At 41.2% G+C, this 14,336-nt stretch overlaps 1 protein-coding gene across 3 annotated transcripts in view; it reads left to right on the top strand.

Annotated features, from left to right (window-relative positions):
- The window catches only part of Cfap20dc (CFAP20 domain containing), a 299,498-nt gene that overhangs the window by 139,733 nt on the left and 145,429 nt on the right, over positions 1–14,336 (top strand). For all 3 annotated transcript variants that reach the window (XM_057769705.1, XM_057769704.1, XM_057769706.1), the window contains one exon: positions 14,099–14,302. In XM_057769705.1, coding sequence (XP_057625688.1) covers positions 14,099–14,302 — 204 coding nt within the window. The remainder of the gene's footprint in view (positions 1–14,098; positions 14,303–14,336) is intronic.

A 14,336-nucleotide genomic window follows, 5' to 3' on the forward strand; every position in this document is an offset into this window, starting at 1 on the left:
CCCCCCTATATCTAGGCTGAGCAAGGTATCTCTCCAGAGAGAATGGGTTCCAAAAGGCCAGAACAAGCAGTAGGGATAAACCCTGGTCTCACTGCCAGTGGCCCCACAGTCCACCCCAGCCATACAACTGTCACCCATATTCAAAGGGCCTACTTTGGTCCTGTGCTGGTTCCCTCACTGTCAAACCAGAATTGGAAGGCTTCCATTAACTCTGGAAAGCTGTTTCAGTGGGTGTCCCCATCATGTTCTTAACCTCTTTGCTGGTATTCTCACTCCTCTCTCTTTTGTGACTGGACTGTGGGAGCTCAGCCCAGTGCTCTGCTGCGGGTCTCTGCTTCTGTTTCTATCAGTTTCTGGATGTAGGTTCTATGGTGACATTTAAGATAGTCATCAACCTGACTACAGGGCAAGGCCAGTTCAGGCACTCTCTCCACTATTGTTTAGGGTCTTGGTCTTAGCTGGGGTCATCTTTGTGGATTCCTGGGAATTTCTCTGGTGCCAGGTTTCTTGCTAGCCCCATAATGGCTCCCTCAATCAAGATATCTCTTTTATTATTTATTTATTAAAGATTTCTGCCTCCTCCCCGCCACCGCCTCCCATTTCCCTCCCCCTCCCCCGATCAAATCCCCCTCCCTTGTCAGCCCTAAGAGCAATCAGGGTTCCCTGCCCTGTGGGAAGTCCAAGGACCACCCACCTCCATCCAGGTCTAGTAAGGTGAGCATCCAAACTGCCTAGGCTCCCACAAAGCCAGTACGTGCAGTAGGATCAAAAACCCATTGTAAGTTCTCAGTAGTCCTCACTGTCCGCTATGTTCAGCGAGTCCAGTTTTATCCCATGCTTTTTCAGACCCAGGCCAGCTGGCCTTGGTGAGTTCCTGATAGAACATCCCCATTGTCTCAGTGTGTGGGTGCACCCCTCGCGATCCTGAGTTCCTTGCTCGTGCTCTCTCTCCTTCTGCTCCTGATTTGGACCTAATCAAGATATCTCTTGCCTTGTTCTCTGTCTCTGTCCTTTCCCCATCTCGACCATCCTATTCCCTCTAGCTCTCCTCCCCTCCTCTCTTCCTCCCCTCCTCCCTTTCCATCCTTTCCCCATCTCGACCATCCTATTCCCTCTAGTTCTCCTCCCCTCTTCTCTTCCTCCCCTCCTCCCTTTCCGTCATCTCATTGCTTAATCCTATTGGGTCTTTCCATCTTCATACCCCCAAAATTTCAGATTGTTTGCTCTGCTATTTTTTATTTCTATAATACTCAGTAACCTTAATTACTTAAGTAACTCAGTTTCTGAAAATATAATTTAAACTTTCATTTATTGAAATATACATTACTTGTCCCATGTCCAAGGCTACTGTTACCTTGAAAGATGTCATATCCTTGAATATGGCACCTCTTCAGCTTGACTCTGCCACATTCCTATTAATGTATATTTCATTGTTAAGCTCAAGAAGTACCCTTGAACTCAGAAGGTAGATGCTGAAAAATTGGAAATCAGTTTTTGACTCACCTTAAGTTTAATAAAAAGAATCCAGCTATAATTGCCAGAGTTCATTCTGAAAATCAGCTAGTCAGCTATCAAGGCAAAATGTATAAAAGTGTATTTTATGTAGATCATGGATTAGGGCATTCTCTACAAACACAACACATCAATACACAAATTGTTTAAAGATTGGTTTGTGGCCCACCTTCCCAAAGTACAGATACATGGGTTGTGCTAAATATTACCTGTCTCCTCACAAGGAATTAAACTAAGTTTGATTACTCTAGAATTCTCCTCCTGAGACACTGTAGGGGATGGGTGTGTTTGATGTACAGGGTGCTGAACCCTCTGTGGCAGACGTTTAGCACCACTGGCTCTGATTAGATCTGTGACTGCCATTGACATAAGACACAGTCTAGACTCTGAGAAGTTGGTCCTTTTGAATGGCTGACTCCTGGTTTTTGTCCTGTGCACTGATACCACATCTTCTACCCTTGGCAAAGTGTTCCAGGTCATACCATGGCTTGGTCTTTAAGTTTTAATCTCCCCCTTGTGTGGTAGACGCATGCTGCAGGGTACTGTAAATTGTAGATGAGCAGGGTGCCGGAGTATGTACCACTTTACCGCTCCTGTTTGTGCCCCTGCCTGCTCCTCATTTGTAATATTAGCGCTGTGTCCCCAGTGAATCAGAGCAATTTTTTTAAGTTAAAGTACATTTTATTTATTGACAAATTAAAACACTGTAACTCCCAGCAGTACAAAGTGCACTACTGAAGCCATTACCAAGAACTGGTGTTACACACAATGTTTCGGCAGTGCTACATGTGTTTTTGGCAAAGTGCCGTGCTGTCCATTCTGTATAAAACTGACCATCTGTGTCCCAAATAGTATAAAATGTATAAAAACAGAAACACAGTTAAATAGTGGCTCAAGAAAACAAGCTGCCATTTATACATAGATTGATGTACAGTATATAAACCTAACCAAAATGTCCCTTTTCAGTTTTCAAGTTGATGAGAGAAACTGTGCCCATAAACACATCACAAAAGCACACAACACAACCTGAAATGCTTCTCTATATCCACAGCTCACACCCTGCCTTCAGAAGGCCAATGTGTGGGCAAAGAAAGAAAGAAAGAAAGTCACTTCTTAAAATAACACAGGATTATTGACTAAACTTCAAAACAAAGCCACACACACACACACACACACACACACACACACACCTGAGACCCCAAATGCACACATTTAACCTCTCTAAGCACTGTTTGGTTTTTACAAGTCCACCTAGAAAACAATAGCAAGCAGCTTGGGCGCAGAGATGCTCCAGGAAGAGGGTCTTCTCTTGCAGGCAAGAGTCCCCCTTCTTGTGGGAGAGAAGTTAATGTTCAGAGGAAGCAGCTTATGTGGATGATGTTCTGTGTGTCACTGCTAAGTTTCCTTGTGATATTGAAAGGTGTCTCTGTTAAATGACCAGTTTGGCTCTGTACTTTCAGAGCAAATTCTTGCAGGAATGCTTAGCTCACTGGTAAAGAGATGCCCCCGGATGCTAGTGTACCATTAGTTATTATTTAAAATGATGGTTCAAGAACCACATACTCTTGAGAGAAGTAACAGAAGGGAAATGAATCCTCAAATTAAAATTGCAATTAAAGTTTAAAGTTAGCTTGTAAGAATAGGCTTATTCTATTCTTGCTGTCGTGAAGGACTCCAAGACAGTTTCCAAAACTCTACTTACACCTGTAAAACTCAAAAGTAAATTTATGTGTAAAAGCATCTCTCCTCTCTCCTCTCTCTCACCTCTCTCTCCTCTCTCTCTCTCTCTCTCTCTCTCTCTCTCTCTCTCTCTCTCAACTTAGACTGATGCTCATTTTCTTCTGTAGCACAGCCCAAGTAAGTTGTCAGGGATTTTCAAGCCATCATGTGCTCACAGATCCTTTGTGAACTTTAGATCCAGTCACTGTGGTTGGTCATGTAGCAGGGTGGGCACTGTAAGTGTATGTTTTGCTCACAGTCTGAACAAATTCACATAACCCTCATCCAGATTAGGAAAGAAAAGCAATGACCATACCTCAGAGATCCTGTGTGTTCTCTCAGTTACTGCCCTTCCTGTCACTGTCACTTTACAACTGTCCCCAGGGTCAGTTTTACCTCTGTATTCTCTTTAAAGCCTTCTTTCTTTGCGTTTTGCTGGTGAGAGTCAATAAAGAAACCATTTCTTGGCTGCATAGTTGTCCCCTGTGTGAATGTAATATCACTAATTATCAGTTTTATTTAACAAAGGGGTAACTATTTCTATTTTGTTTTTTTATTTTATTTTATTTGGGAAATGTTAATAATATATTTTTTGGTGAAACTTTAGACTTTTAATAAAACTTGGATGGAACACAGGAAGTACTTTCATACTACAGAGTTTCAATTAATCATAGCTATTCTTATCTCTGTTACTTTGGGTCAGTATTACTTCACTTCTAAAATAGTAATGTAGAAGTGTTACTTTCTAGTCTACTGAAAGGGTTCCTGTGAACATGATCTGCACACTTCTGGCTTGCCTCACATTTTGTTGTTTGTTTGTTTTGTCAGAGGGTTGGAATATATTGCGGTGCCACCCTTTGTAAAGGCCCCGATTAAACATCACCTTCCCCATGAAGCTGACCTGAACTTTCAAGCTCCGATGTCACTATGTGTAGTATTCCCTAACAACCACCATCCCTTTCGAGTGGACAAGTGTTAAGATACACTCAGCATAGCTTGAAACAGTACCAATATGGTTTGGATTTGGTAGCAGACTTTACTTTTCTCCTCTGCTGGGGATAGAACTTAGGGACTCATCCATATGAGACAGGCGCTCTAGCATGGCATGCCATCTGTAGCTCCTGAGTGACCTCCCATGATTTTCCTGCTGTGTGGTCACAATGGGGACTCATCTAAATGGCATCATACAGATTTATAAACTCCGGGGCAGGAAGAACTGCCAAGTGTTCTCTGAGCTCTGTTCCCCAGCTGTAAAGAAATGGTGAGATTCTTGGTCTCGGTTCTCTCCACATGGTAAACTGAGGCTGAAGCCCTCTCCCCAAATTTTGCAGCCAGATATTTAATCCCTTAAGCTATTGCATGCTAAAATCTTAAAAAGAGAATCTGGGTAAAGGACATCAAGTTAAAAGGTTGTTTCCTGTGCCATATTTTATCTTTCTACTGGAGCTAGTTTTTCTTTTGACTTGACATCAAGGCCCCAGGTGGTTATCAATGTGACCCTTCATCATTCGCTGCTGTATAGCTGTCTCATCACAGCAATCGCATTTGCTTTGTTAACTGTAAGGCTCATGAGAGCAACGGCCATTCATTAATGCAGTAGCTCTCAACCTGTGTGCGAGACTGCTTTGGGAGTCAGTTGACCCACTCATGGGCGTTCCCTAAGACTATCAGAAAACACATATGTTTACATTAAGATCCATAACTAGCAAAATTATAGTTGTGAAGTACCATTGAAAATAATTTTATGGTTGGGGGTCACCACAGCATGAGGAACTGCACTAAAGGGTCACAGTGTTAACAAGGTTACCTTAATGCCTTTGCAGCTAGTATCTAAGACAGACCACTGAAAATAAGCACCTGGAAGATTTAGTGAGCAAAGGGCTTACCAGGAGCAGAGCGCAACTGAGTTGGACAGCCTTCAGCCCATGCCTTATTCCCAGCAAATCTGATCAGCAGCACCTCCCTGTCTTACAAGGATTCTTGAAGACAAAATTAGGTTGCGATTACCATGCTGAGCCCTTCAGAAGTTGGGCAGTTCAGTTAGACACACGTGTGTGGATCCCCTTGATCTGAAAACCATATGATAGACCTCCTTTCAAAATAATAAAGAAAATAACGATTTCGCCTTCCTAGTGGTTTTAAAATGATTTAAGAGAGTGCAAATCAAAACTGTCTTGAAGAAGTAAGTTAATTACCTGTTTGCCACAAGTTGCTCTACTGTGACCCTAGGAAAAGCTCGCTCCTTCCTTCTCTATGCCTTTTCCAGATGCCTGTCAGAATGCTGATTATTCTGTATGAAATAAAATCATGAAAATACGTGAAAGAGCCTGGCATGGAAAAGAGTCTTAGTGAGCATTTGTGGAAGGAATCGTTGCAGATTACTGTGGTAGCCCAGCCAGGTATTCCTCAGCCCATGCTTCATTACTGCCCATGGTGGAAGGATCTTTCTAAAGACCACCAGATCGACTACAGCAAACTTAATTAGCTATCAGATGTCACTTTGGACTTAAATATGGCATTCTCTAATTCAGCTGGACAATTAATGACAATCAGCCCCTCGTGTGCTGCATCTCTCAAGTATCCCAGTCCTCTCTCTGCAACAGAAAAAAATGAGGGAAGGAAATAGCAATAATGGATTATAAGTATTGTTGCCTGCACTGAGGTCCTGAAAGGGAGGTTTTTACACCAAGTCTTGTATTCAAAGACAACCCACTGGATTCAACAAGAAAGATTTAAACTGTCTTCAAGTTTTTTCCAACATAATATTTTTATTTATTTATATTTATTTTATTATTTGGAAATTTCACATAATGCATCCCTATCACACTCACTTCCCAGTCCTCTCAGGTCTGCCATCACTGTGTGACTTGAACCTCCCCTCTGAAAAAAAAGAAAATGAAGAAGAAAAAGAAGAAGAAGAAGAAGGAGGAGGAGGAGGAGGAGGAGGAGGAGGAGGAGGAGGAGGAGGAAGAAGAAGAAGAAGAAGAAGAAGAAGAAGAAGAAGAAGAAGAAGAAGAAGAAGAAGAAGAAGAAGAAGAAGAAGAAGAAGAAGAAGAAGAAAGAAGAAGAAGAACACAAGTCCAATTTATATTGCCTATATACTCACTGGAGTGTGGTTAAACTCCCAGTAGCCAGCTCCTTAAAGAAAACTAAGTCTTTACCTACCTTGGGCTCTGATAGAAGTCGTTGATTATGGAGAGCTACACTTCAGCATCCTTATTACAATTTTTAAGAGTTTTCTTTGACAGTCTCCTGTATAGGCTGGTACTTTGAGGAGTGGGGGTAGGGATTATAACTAAAGTCGTCTATGTCCCTTTTTCTCGACTTTAAGTCTGTAGTCATCAATGCCACTGAAAATTAGCTTCCTTGCCCTTTAAAGTTAGCAGGAGCACAGATCATGAACTTCCAAATGATTTCTGGCAACAGCATGGCCCATGGATGTCCGCAGGGTGAGCACATGTCACAGACCTCAGGGTGGTCTCCAGTGGCAGTACGGACTCCAGACATCAGTACAGCCCTCTGCTGCAGCATAGGCCATAGACCCAGATGTCCCTCAGCAGCAGCATGGCCTATGGACATCAGCATGGCTTCCAGTGGCACTGCAGACCCCGGATATCTGCATGGGCCTCAGTGATAACACATAGCCTTCTTTTACACCTGCCATCAATGTCATCTCTAGTTCCTCCTCTGTCCACCAAGCCTGCAGCTCTCCATGCCTCCATCTTTCCCGCTCTCCATTGCATATTCTTTCCTCTTAGTGGCACTGGACATTGCAATGTGTCACACAGTACATCCTTTTGCCCAAATAGCTTTGCACACAAATGTTCATGGCAACAAGTTGCTGGTCTAGTTCAAGGCAATTTCTGGCAAACCATAAATACTAGACCATCGCAAGGGCATGTCTCAGATATCCTGTGGTCGCCCAGAGTCAGGGTGATCTTCTTGCTGGACAAGGGGGTCAGGGCCAGGTTCTATTTGAGCTTCAGGCTGCCGCATACTTACCCGCCCTCGCCCTAGGATCACTGAGCTCTACCTTTGTGCTTGTAGCCTACAAGCAGCACCACTGCCCCAAACTGTCTATCTCTCAGCAGGGCAAGCATTGAGGGCTGAAGCCATGGCAGCTCTAAGCTGTGGGCCACCTGGCCCTATTTAGTGATCATGCACATGTACACACACAGACATGCAAACAGAGAGAGATAATTCTATTCCCCTCCTTGTAAGACCCTGTGCCAAGTCCTTAGCACATGAGCTTTTGACAGATATGTGAGAGCCAACACACACTGTTTTCTCTAAGTATAGATAGTGCTAGCATGCTGTCACTGTTCATGCCATGCTAAGTGTCTGCTGTCTACTAGCAAGTCTATCACACATGCCATGAGGCTACTGTGGCCTCTATGGATGAAGAAACTAAGGCATGAAGAGATAGATGCTGTCCTCGGTCATGGCTGGAAATGGTAAAGCTAGGACATGGCTTTAGATCTGCCTAATAGAATCATCACCTCCAGCTCTTATTTTCTTCTCAACACACAGCTATTCGTTCAGTCACAGTACTGGCCTATGAATTATATTGATTGGATACATGGATCCATCATACTAACGACATCACCTTCTTCTAAAGGAAAATAGAGATATTCAAGTGTCATTCTCCATTGTAAAAAGCACATATTGGCAGTGACAAGCTAAGCTAAATGTCATGGTATGACGCATGGGATGTTCCGTTCTATAACTCAAAGGACCGTATAAGTCTCTTGTTCACTGTTGTACCAGAAGGTAAGCAGGGATTCGCATCACCTCCGGTTACTAAACTGTTTTAGTTGAGGTCATTAATATGCCATAACAATCACCTGTTTAAAATAGACAACACAGGAGTTTTAATTCATTCTCTAACCGCCATAGTGACCCCAATTTCAGAGCATTTCCAGCACCCCCAGGGGAAGTTATATACCTCAAAGTTGCTTACACACCTTTTCCCCAAGCCTCTGACATCTTATTCTACTTCCTATGTCTATTTGCCTACTCTAGACTTGTCAGGTAATGAATAACATGCTAAGTGGCCTTGACCTGTGGCTGATTCACTGTAGTATAATCCTTTCGAGGACCATCTAGATGGTAGGCTGTAACAAACTTTATTAACCTTTGCGACTGTGTTACATCATGTGAAATGGATAAACAAAATTCCATTGGTTAGTTGATAGATATTTGGCTATTTTCAACTTTTGGCAATTTGAAATAATGCTGCTATGAACATTTGTGTACACATTTTTGGGTTTCTCTGTGCGCTTCTTAGATTGGTTGTTTGGGATGTGTGTTTGTGTAAGAAAATATGGATTTTGGGTTCCTGTTATATATGTTCAGGAGTGTATTTCTAGGTCTCATGAACACTCTATGCTCTAAGCATTGTGAGAAACTGCAAAACTTTTTTCCATCCTAGCTTCTCCTCTTTATAGACTGACCCAGAAGTGGATCAAAGGTCTTGGTTTCCCACAGTTGCAACATTTGTTGTCTATGAAAGTAAGGGAAAAGTTACTGTAGCTCTGAGTTGCATGTATCTCCTGACAATGATGCTGATCACCTTGCCATGTTTGACTGTGACCTCGACTACTTCTTCTGACTTTGAAATATTACCTTTTTAGTTGTTTTTCAGTGGAATGTAGATGTTGTTCCTCTTATGATGCTTTCTCCCAAAGCTGCTTAAAAACTCATTAATGTAATACTACATTCTAACAACAGAAATAATCCATCAAGAATACATAGTAACTGTAAATATGTAGAGGCCAAATCTGAGACTTCTTAACTTAAACGAACTCTAGTGTGAATAAAAGGTGGGCTAGGTCAATATCCAGTAATAGTGATAACTCTGGGCGCCTCTCTCATCTTTAGACAGACGATGAAAACTAAAACTCGGCCAAGGAACCTCAGGCGAACCATGCCATAGAGAAAATGGACCTAACATACTTATAGAATATGCACTCTTCTCAGAATCCCATGAACTTTTTTTTATAAAATAGACCACATTCTAGGCCACAAAGCAAGCCAAACAAATTCAAAACAATTAAAATGATCCCTTACATATTATCAGATCATAACAGAATAAAACTAGAACTCAATAACAAGAAAACCTACACAAAGGCTTGGAGACAGACTGATGAACTCTTGAATGACCCTGTGAGTCATTGAAGGAATCACTGGGAGTTTTGAAATTCTTAAAATCAAATGAAAATTTAAACACAACTGCCAGTATCCTTGCAATGTAATTAAGTTAGTTCTTAGAGGAAAGTGTATAGAAATCTGAGCAATCTCAAATAAATAACCTAATGATGCATACTGGGGACCTAGGAAAATGAAAAGCAGCAAAGAAACCATTAAGCAGAGTGAAGAGACAGCCTATAGAATAAAGGAAATGTAGTTGCCAATTGTACATCAGTCATGATATTAACATCTAGAATATATAAAGAATTACAAAAACTTAAATACCAGAAAAGAAAACAGATTATCCATTCAGCAAATGAGCTGAGAAACTGAACAGATGATTCTCAAAAGAACAACCAAATATAGCCAATAAATATTTGACAGATTTTTGATACCTTTAGACATCAGGAAATTGCAAATTAAAACTTCTTTGAGAATCCATCCATTTTACCCTATCAGAAAATAAGCAATGACCCTTACACACTGCGGGCAGAAGTGTAAACCAGTCAAGCCCTATGGAATTAGTATGGAAGTTCCTTCAAACACTGAAATCTATCCTAGGTCCTAAGTGTAATCCCAAGGAAATATCCAAATGATTCTCAGTCAGCATAGAGATTGTACATGCCTGCCTATTGCTGTTATGTTCACAAAAGTCTGGGTACCCATCAAAGATGAATGGGTAAAGAAAAGATTTACACACAATAAAATTTTATTCAGCCTTAGAAAAAGAATAAATGAAACCATCACACTCACAAGGAAATGGATAAAACTAGAATCATTATGTTAAGCAAAATAAATAAGACAGAAAGACAAATATTGCATGTATACTCTCATATAAAGACTTAGGAGGGTGTAGGATTGGAAGATAAAAGAGAACTATAAGAGGGAGAAGGAAGGAAAACAAGAGAAAGTAATGTAATATATATGCCATGAAAAAGAGGTGCTGTATTTGGGGCAGAAATTTTATATAGTTTTAACATGAGGAGAATGTGATACATCTGTGAGCAAAGTGAAAAGCATGATAATAAGTATGACCAAGAAAATATCTTTAATAATGATCAGCAAAGATACTGCCGTCAGTATGTAAAGGTGTTTTATAAATCAATAAGAAAACTATAATATGAGTCTTTAATAAATCAGTAAGAAAAGTGTAATATGAGTCTTTAATCTGACCAGGTATATACATAGCAAAGTATATACAAAGCATTTACATGATACTTTTAAAAGTAATTACATATATGGGAAGAGAGTTCTTGTGGTACAAGGCTTTTAGACCTATGAATAAATACTCAATTGAGATTCCCCAAGAAGACTCCAAAAAGTCTTCTCACCATATTAACAAATAGCAATATTTTAAAAACTCAAATTATGGAGATGTCAATATTTTATTGAAAGCATTTGATGTCTTAGAAACCCCAAGAGTTGTTTTCAGAATTACATTTTTTTCATAAAGCACTAAGAAAGAAAAGGTAGTAGCTAACCCAATGTTTTTGGGTGTCTACAAGTTAAGAATTAAAATGTCATCTTGGTGAATTTTTCCTTTGATAAGTATGAATTGAAATGTCCTTCTCCATCTCTCTTGGTTAATTTTGGTTTGAAGTCTATTTTGTTAGATATATTAGAATGGCTGCACCACCTTGCTTCTTGGGTCAATTTGCTTGGAAAAAAAAAATCCTTTTTCAACCCTATACTCTGAGATAATGTCTATCTTTGATGTTTAGGTATGTTGCTTGTATGCAGCAGCAGAATGAATCCTGTTTTTGTATCCATTCAGTTAGTTTCTTTTTATTTGCCAATTGAGTCAATTGATTTTGAGAGATATTGACCAATGATTGTTAATTCTTGTTATTTTATTGTTGTTTTTATGGTGATGGTGGTGGTGTGTTATGTATGTGTGTGTGTGAGAGGGGGGGAGAGACAGAAAGAGAGAGAGTTTCATTTCTTTCCATTTTGTTGGTGTGAGATTATTTTTTACATGTGTTTTTGTGGGTGTAGTTAACTTCCTTTGGTTTGAATTCTCATCTAGCACCTTCTATAGGGCTGAATTTGTCGATAGGTATTGTTTAAATTTGACTTTATCACGAAATATCATGTTTTATCCATCTATAGTGATTGAAAGTGTTGCTGGGTATAGTAGTCTGGGCTGACATCCATGGTCTCTTAGAGTCTGTAGGACTTTTGTCCAGGTCCTTCTGGCTTTTAGCGTCTCCATTGATAAGCCAGGTGTAGATCTAATAAGTTAACCTTTCTAGGTTACTTGGCCTTTTTCCTTTGCAGCTTTTAATATTCTTTTTTGTTCTGTATGTCTAGAATTTTGATTTTTGTGTCTTTTTTGGTTCAATCTATCTAGTGTTCTGTATGTTTCTTGTGCTTTTATAGGTATCTCCTTCTTTACGTTAGAAAAATTTTCTTCTATGATTTTGTTAAAATTATTTTCTGGGCCTTTGAGCTGAGATTATTCTCCTTTTCTCCTATTATTCTTAGATTTGGTCTTTTCATGGTGTCCCAGATTTCTTGGATGTTTTATGTTAGGAATATTTTAGATTTAATATTTTCTTTGACTGATGACTCTGTTTCTTCTATCGTATCTTCAGTGCCTGAGAGTCTCTCTTCCATCTTATACATTCTGTTGGTTATGCTTGCATCTTTAGTTCCTGTTCACTTACCTGGATTTTCCATTTCTAGAATTCCCTCAGTTTGTGTTTTCTTTATTGCTTCTATTTCTATTTCCAGACTTTGAACAGTTTCCTTGTTTGTTGTTTGTTTGGGGTTTTTCCTTGACTTTCTTGGTATTCTTTAAGGGATTTATTGATTTCCTCCAATTTTTTGTTTGTCTCTTCTTCAATTTCTTAAAGGGAAATTCCTCTTCTTCATTTTCTCTTTAAGGACAGCTTTCATCTTCATAAAGTTGGCTTTAAGGTCATCTTCTTGCACTTAAGATGCATTGGAATATTCAGGTCTTTCTGGCATAGGGTAGCTGGGCTCCTTGCCCTAGCTATTGTTGATTGTGTTCCTACACTGGAATCTGAACGTCTGGGTTTGGGGTGATTATAGGCTTAGGTATTGCTTTCTGAGGTCGTCTATGTTGGACGGGTGTTTTCTTCCTTAGTTTCTGCTTCTTTGATCTTCTGGTCTTTGTGGCCTGGGGTTCTAGCTGGTGTATGACCTCTGATCCAGTAGGGGGTCTCTGCTTCAGATTGCCTATCTGTGCTTCTGACTTACTTGACTTGCACCTCTTATTCTGACTGCCATAGCCTGCTCCATGGCAGGTGTTCTGACTGGCATGACCTGTTTCTGGGCAGCAGAAATCCATCCAACTTGAGGCTGGAGGCACAGCGCTGGAGAGGATGGCAGTGGGGGCAGACAGGGGCACAGTGGAATGGGTTTTGGGGAATGCCACCTAAAGAATAAGGCAGTTTTGCTAGCAGATAGGCTCCTCTGATAGGTTTGGCCTGCTCCTAGGCAGTGGAAGTACTCTGGAGTTAGTGGTGAGGTTGGAGGGGAGGGGAGGGCAATGGAATGGGTCTCCAGGAACAGAATCTAGAGAGTCGGGCAGTTCTGCTGACGGGCAGGTCCCTCACTGCTCTGACTAGTGTGGCCTGTGCTTGAGCAGTGGGCATCTGCCCGAGTTGGGGTCAGGCACATACCTGGGGAGGGGAGTCAATGGGTGTTTGGGAACCGAATCTGAGATCTGGGGCAGTTTTCCGGGCAGGCAGGTCACCCCTAAAAATGTAATTTTTAAAAATTAAAGAAGAAATAATATTTATTTGTGTTAGCATCTGGAGACTTACAATAAGTCTTGAATCACCTACTTTCTGTTCTGCATCAATAGGATGTCAGGTATAGATTCAAGGCCTTTCTGGATCGCAGACTTTACATTTTCCCACCTCTCATTCATTACCTTCCATGTATCTGTAATTTGACTAAATTTGGTCTTAGTAGTCAACGCTGCTGAAATTTGTCCATTACCGTAAGAGCCAGGCATCTGTCTAGAAAGGGTGCTTCTCTTTTCAAAGCCCCTTTTAAGAAGGCTGTGGTGACTCAGCCCTGCAACCTTAGCACTCAAGAGGCTGAAGTACAATTACTGTGACTTCAAGGCCAGCCTGGGCTACCAGGAAACACTTTTTATAAAGCGCATCAGTAGTTCATATGTAATTTAATTAAAAACTGCTTTGAGTTTGGGCCTTGTAGTTAAAGCACCCGCAAACCCTCACCATGGGACTCCAGCCTGAGTCAGTCATGGCAGTGACCTGTGCTGCTCATAGCTAACTAGTCAGTGGCAAGGGCAGTTAGCTAGACAACTACCATTGGAACAAATGCTAACAGTCAAGACTTTTACATTCTCTGACACATAATAGAAGAGGTGCCCCATTTGTCACTGTCAAAAAAGGCCTCCCCAAGGAAGACTGGCATCAGTTAGCCAGATGGACAACCAGCGGGAGCTAGCATGAAAGGGGAACTAAGGCAGATGCAAGTTTGATGCTTTGGGGGTTATTCATGAAGGCAGTGTGCAGAAAGCTTGGGTTGAGTAGGGAGAATAACCTCTCATGAAGGTGTGAAGAGCATTTGGTCCTCTCCCAGAGGGGAGCCATTGCAGGTAGGGCTGCAGTCAAACTTGTCCAGAGCCCATAGAATTGAAAGCAAGTAACTCTTTGTCTTGTGTCTGTCTCTCCGTCAGGAATATAACTGGAGGAACTATCAGCCCAGCCAGATGAGCGAATGTGAGCTGCAGATGCTAGCAAGCCTCCGGCGGCAGCAGAATGAGGACCTAGAAGACCCTGGAGCTCCTCATGGCCTGAGCGCATCCCAGGTGGACAACTGTAATGTTAGCATCAGTACCAGCAGTGATGACACAACCACGTGGAACTCCTGTCTGCCACCTGTGAGTCCTGCCCTTTGCAGCTCTTCCCTTGACT

This window comes from Chionomys nivalis, chromosome 5 (assembly GCF_950005125.1).
Source record: "Chionomys nivalis chromosome 5, mChiNiv1.1, whole genome shotgun sequence".
In the NCBI taxonomy this organism is placed as follows: domain Eukaryota; kingdom Metazoa; phylum Chordata; class Mammalia; order Rodentia; family Cricetidae; genus Chionomys; species Chionomys nivalis.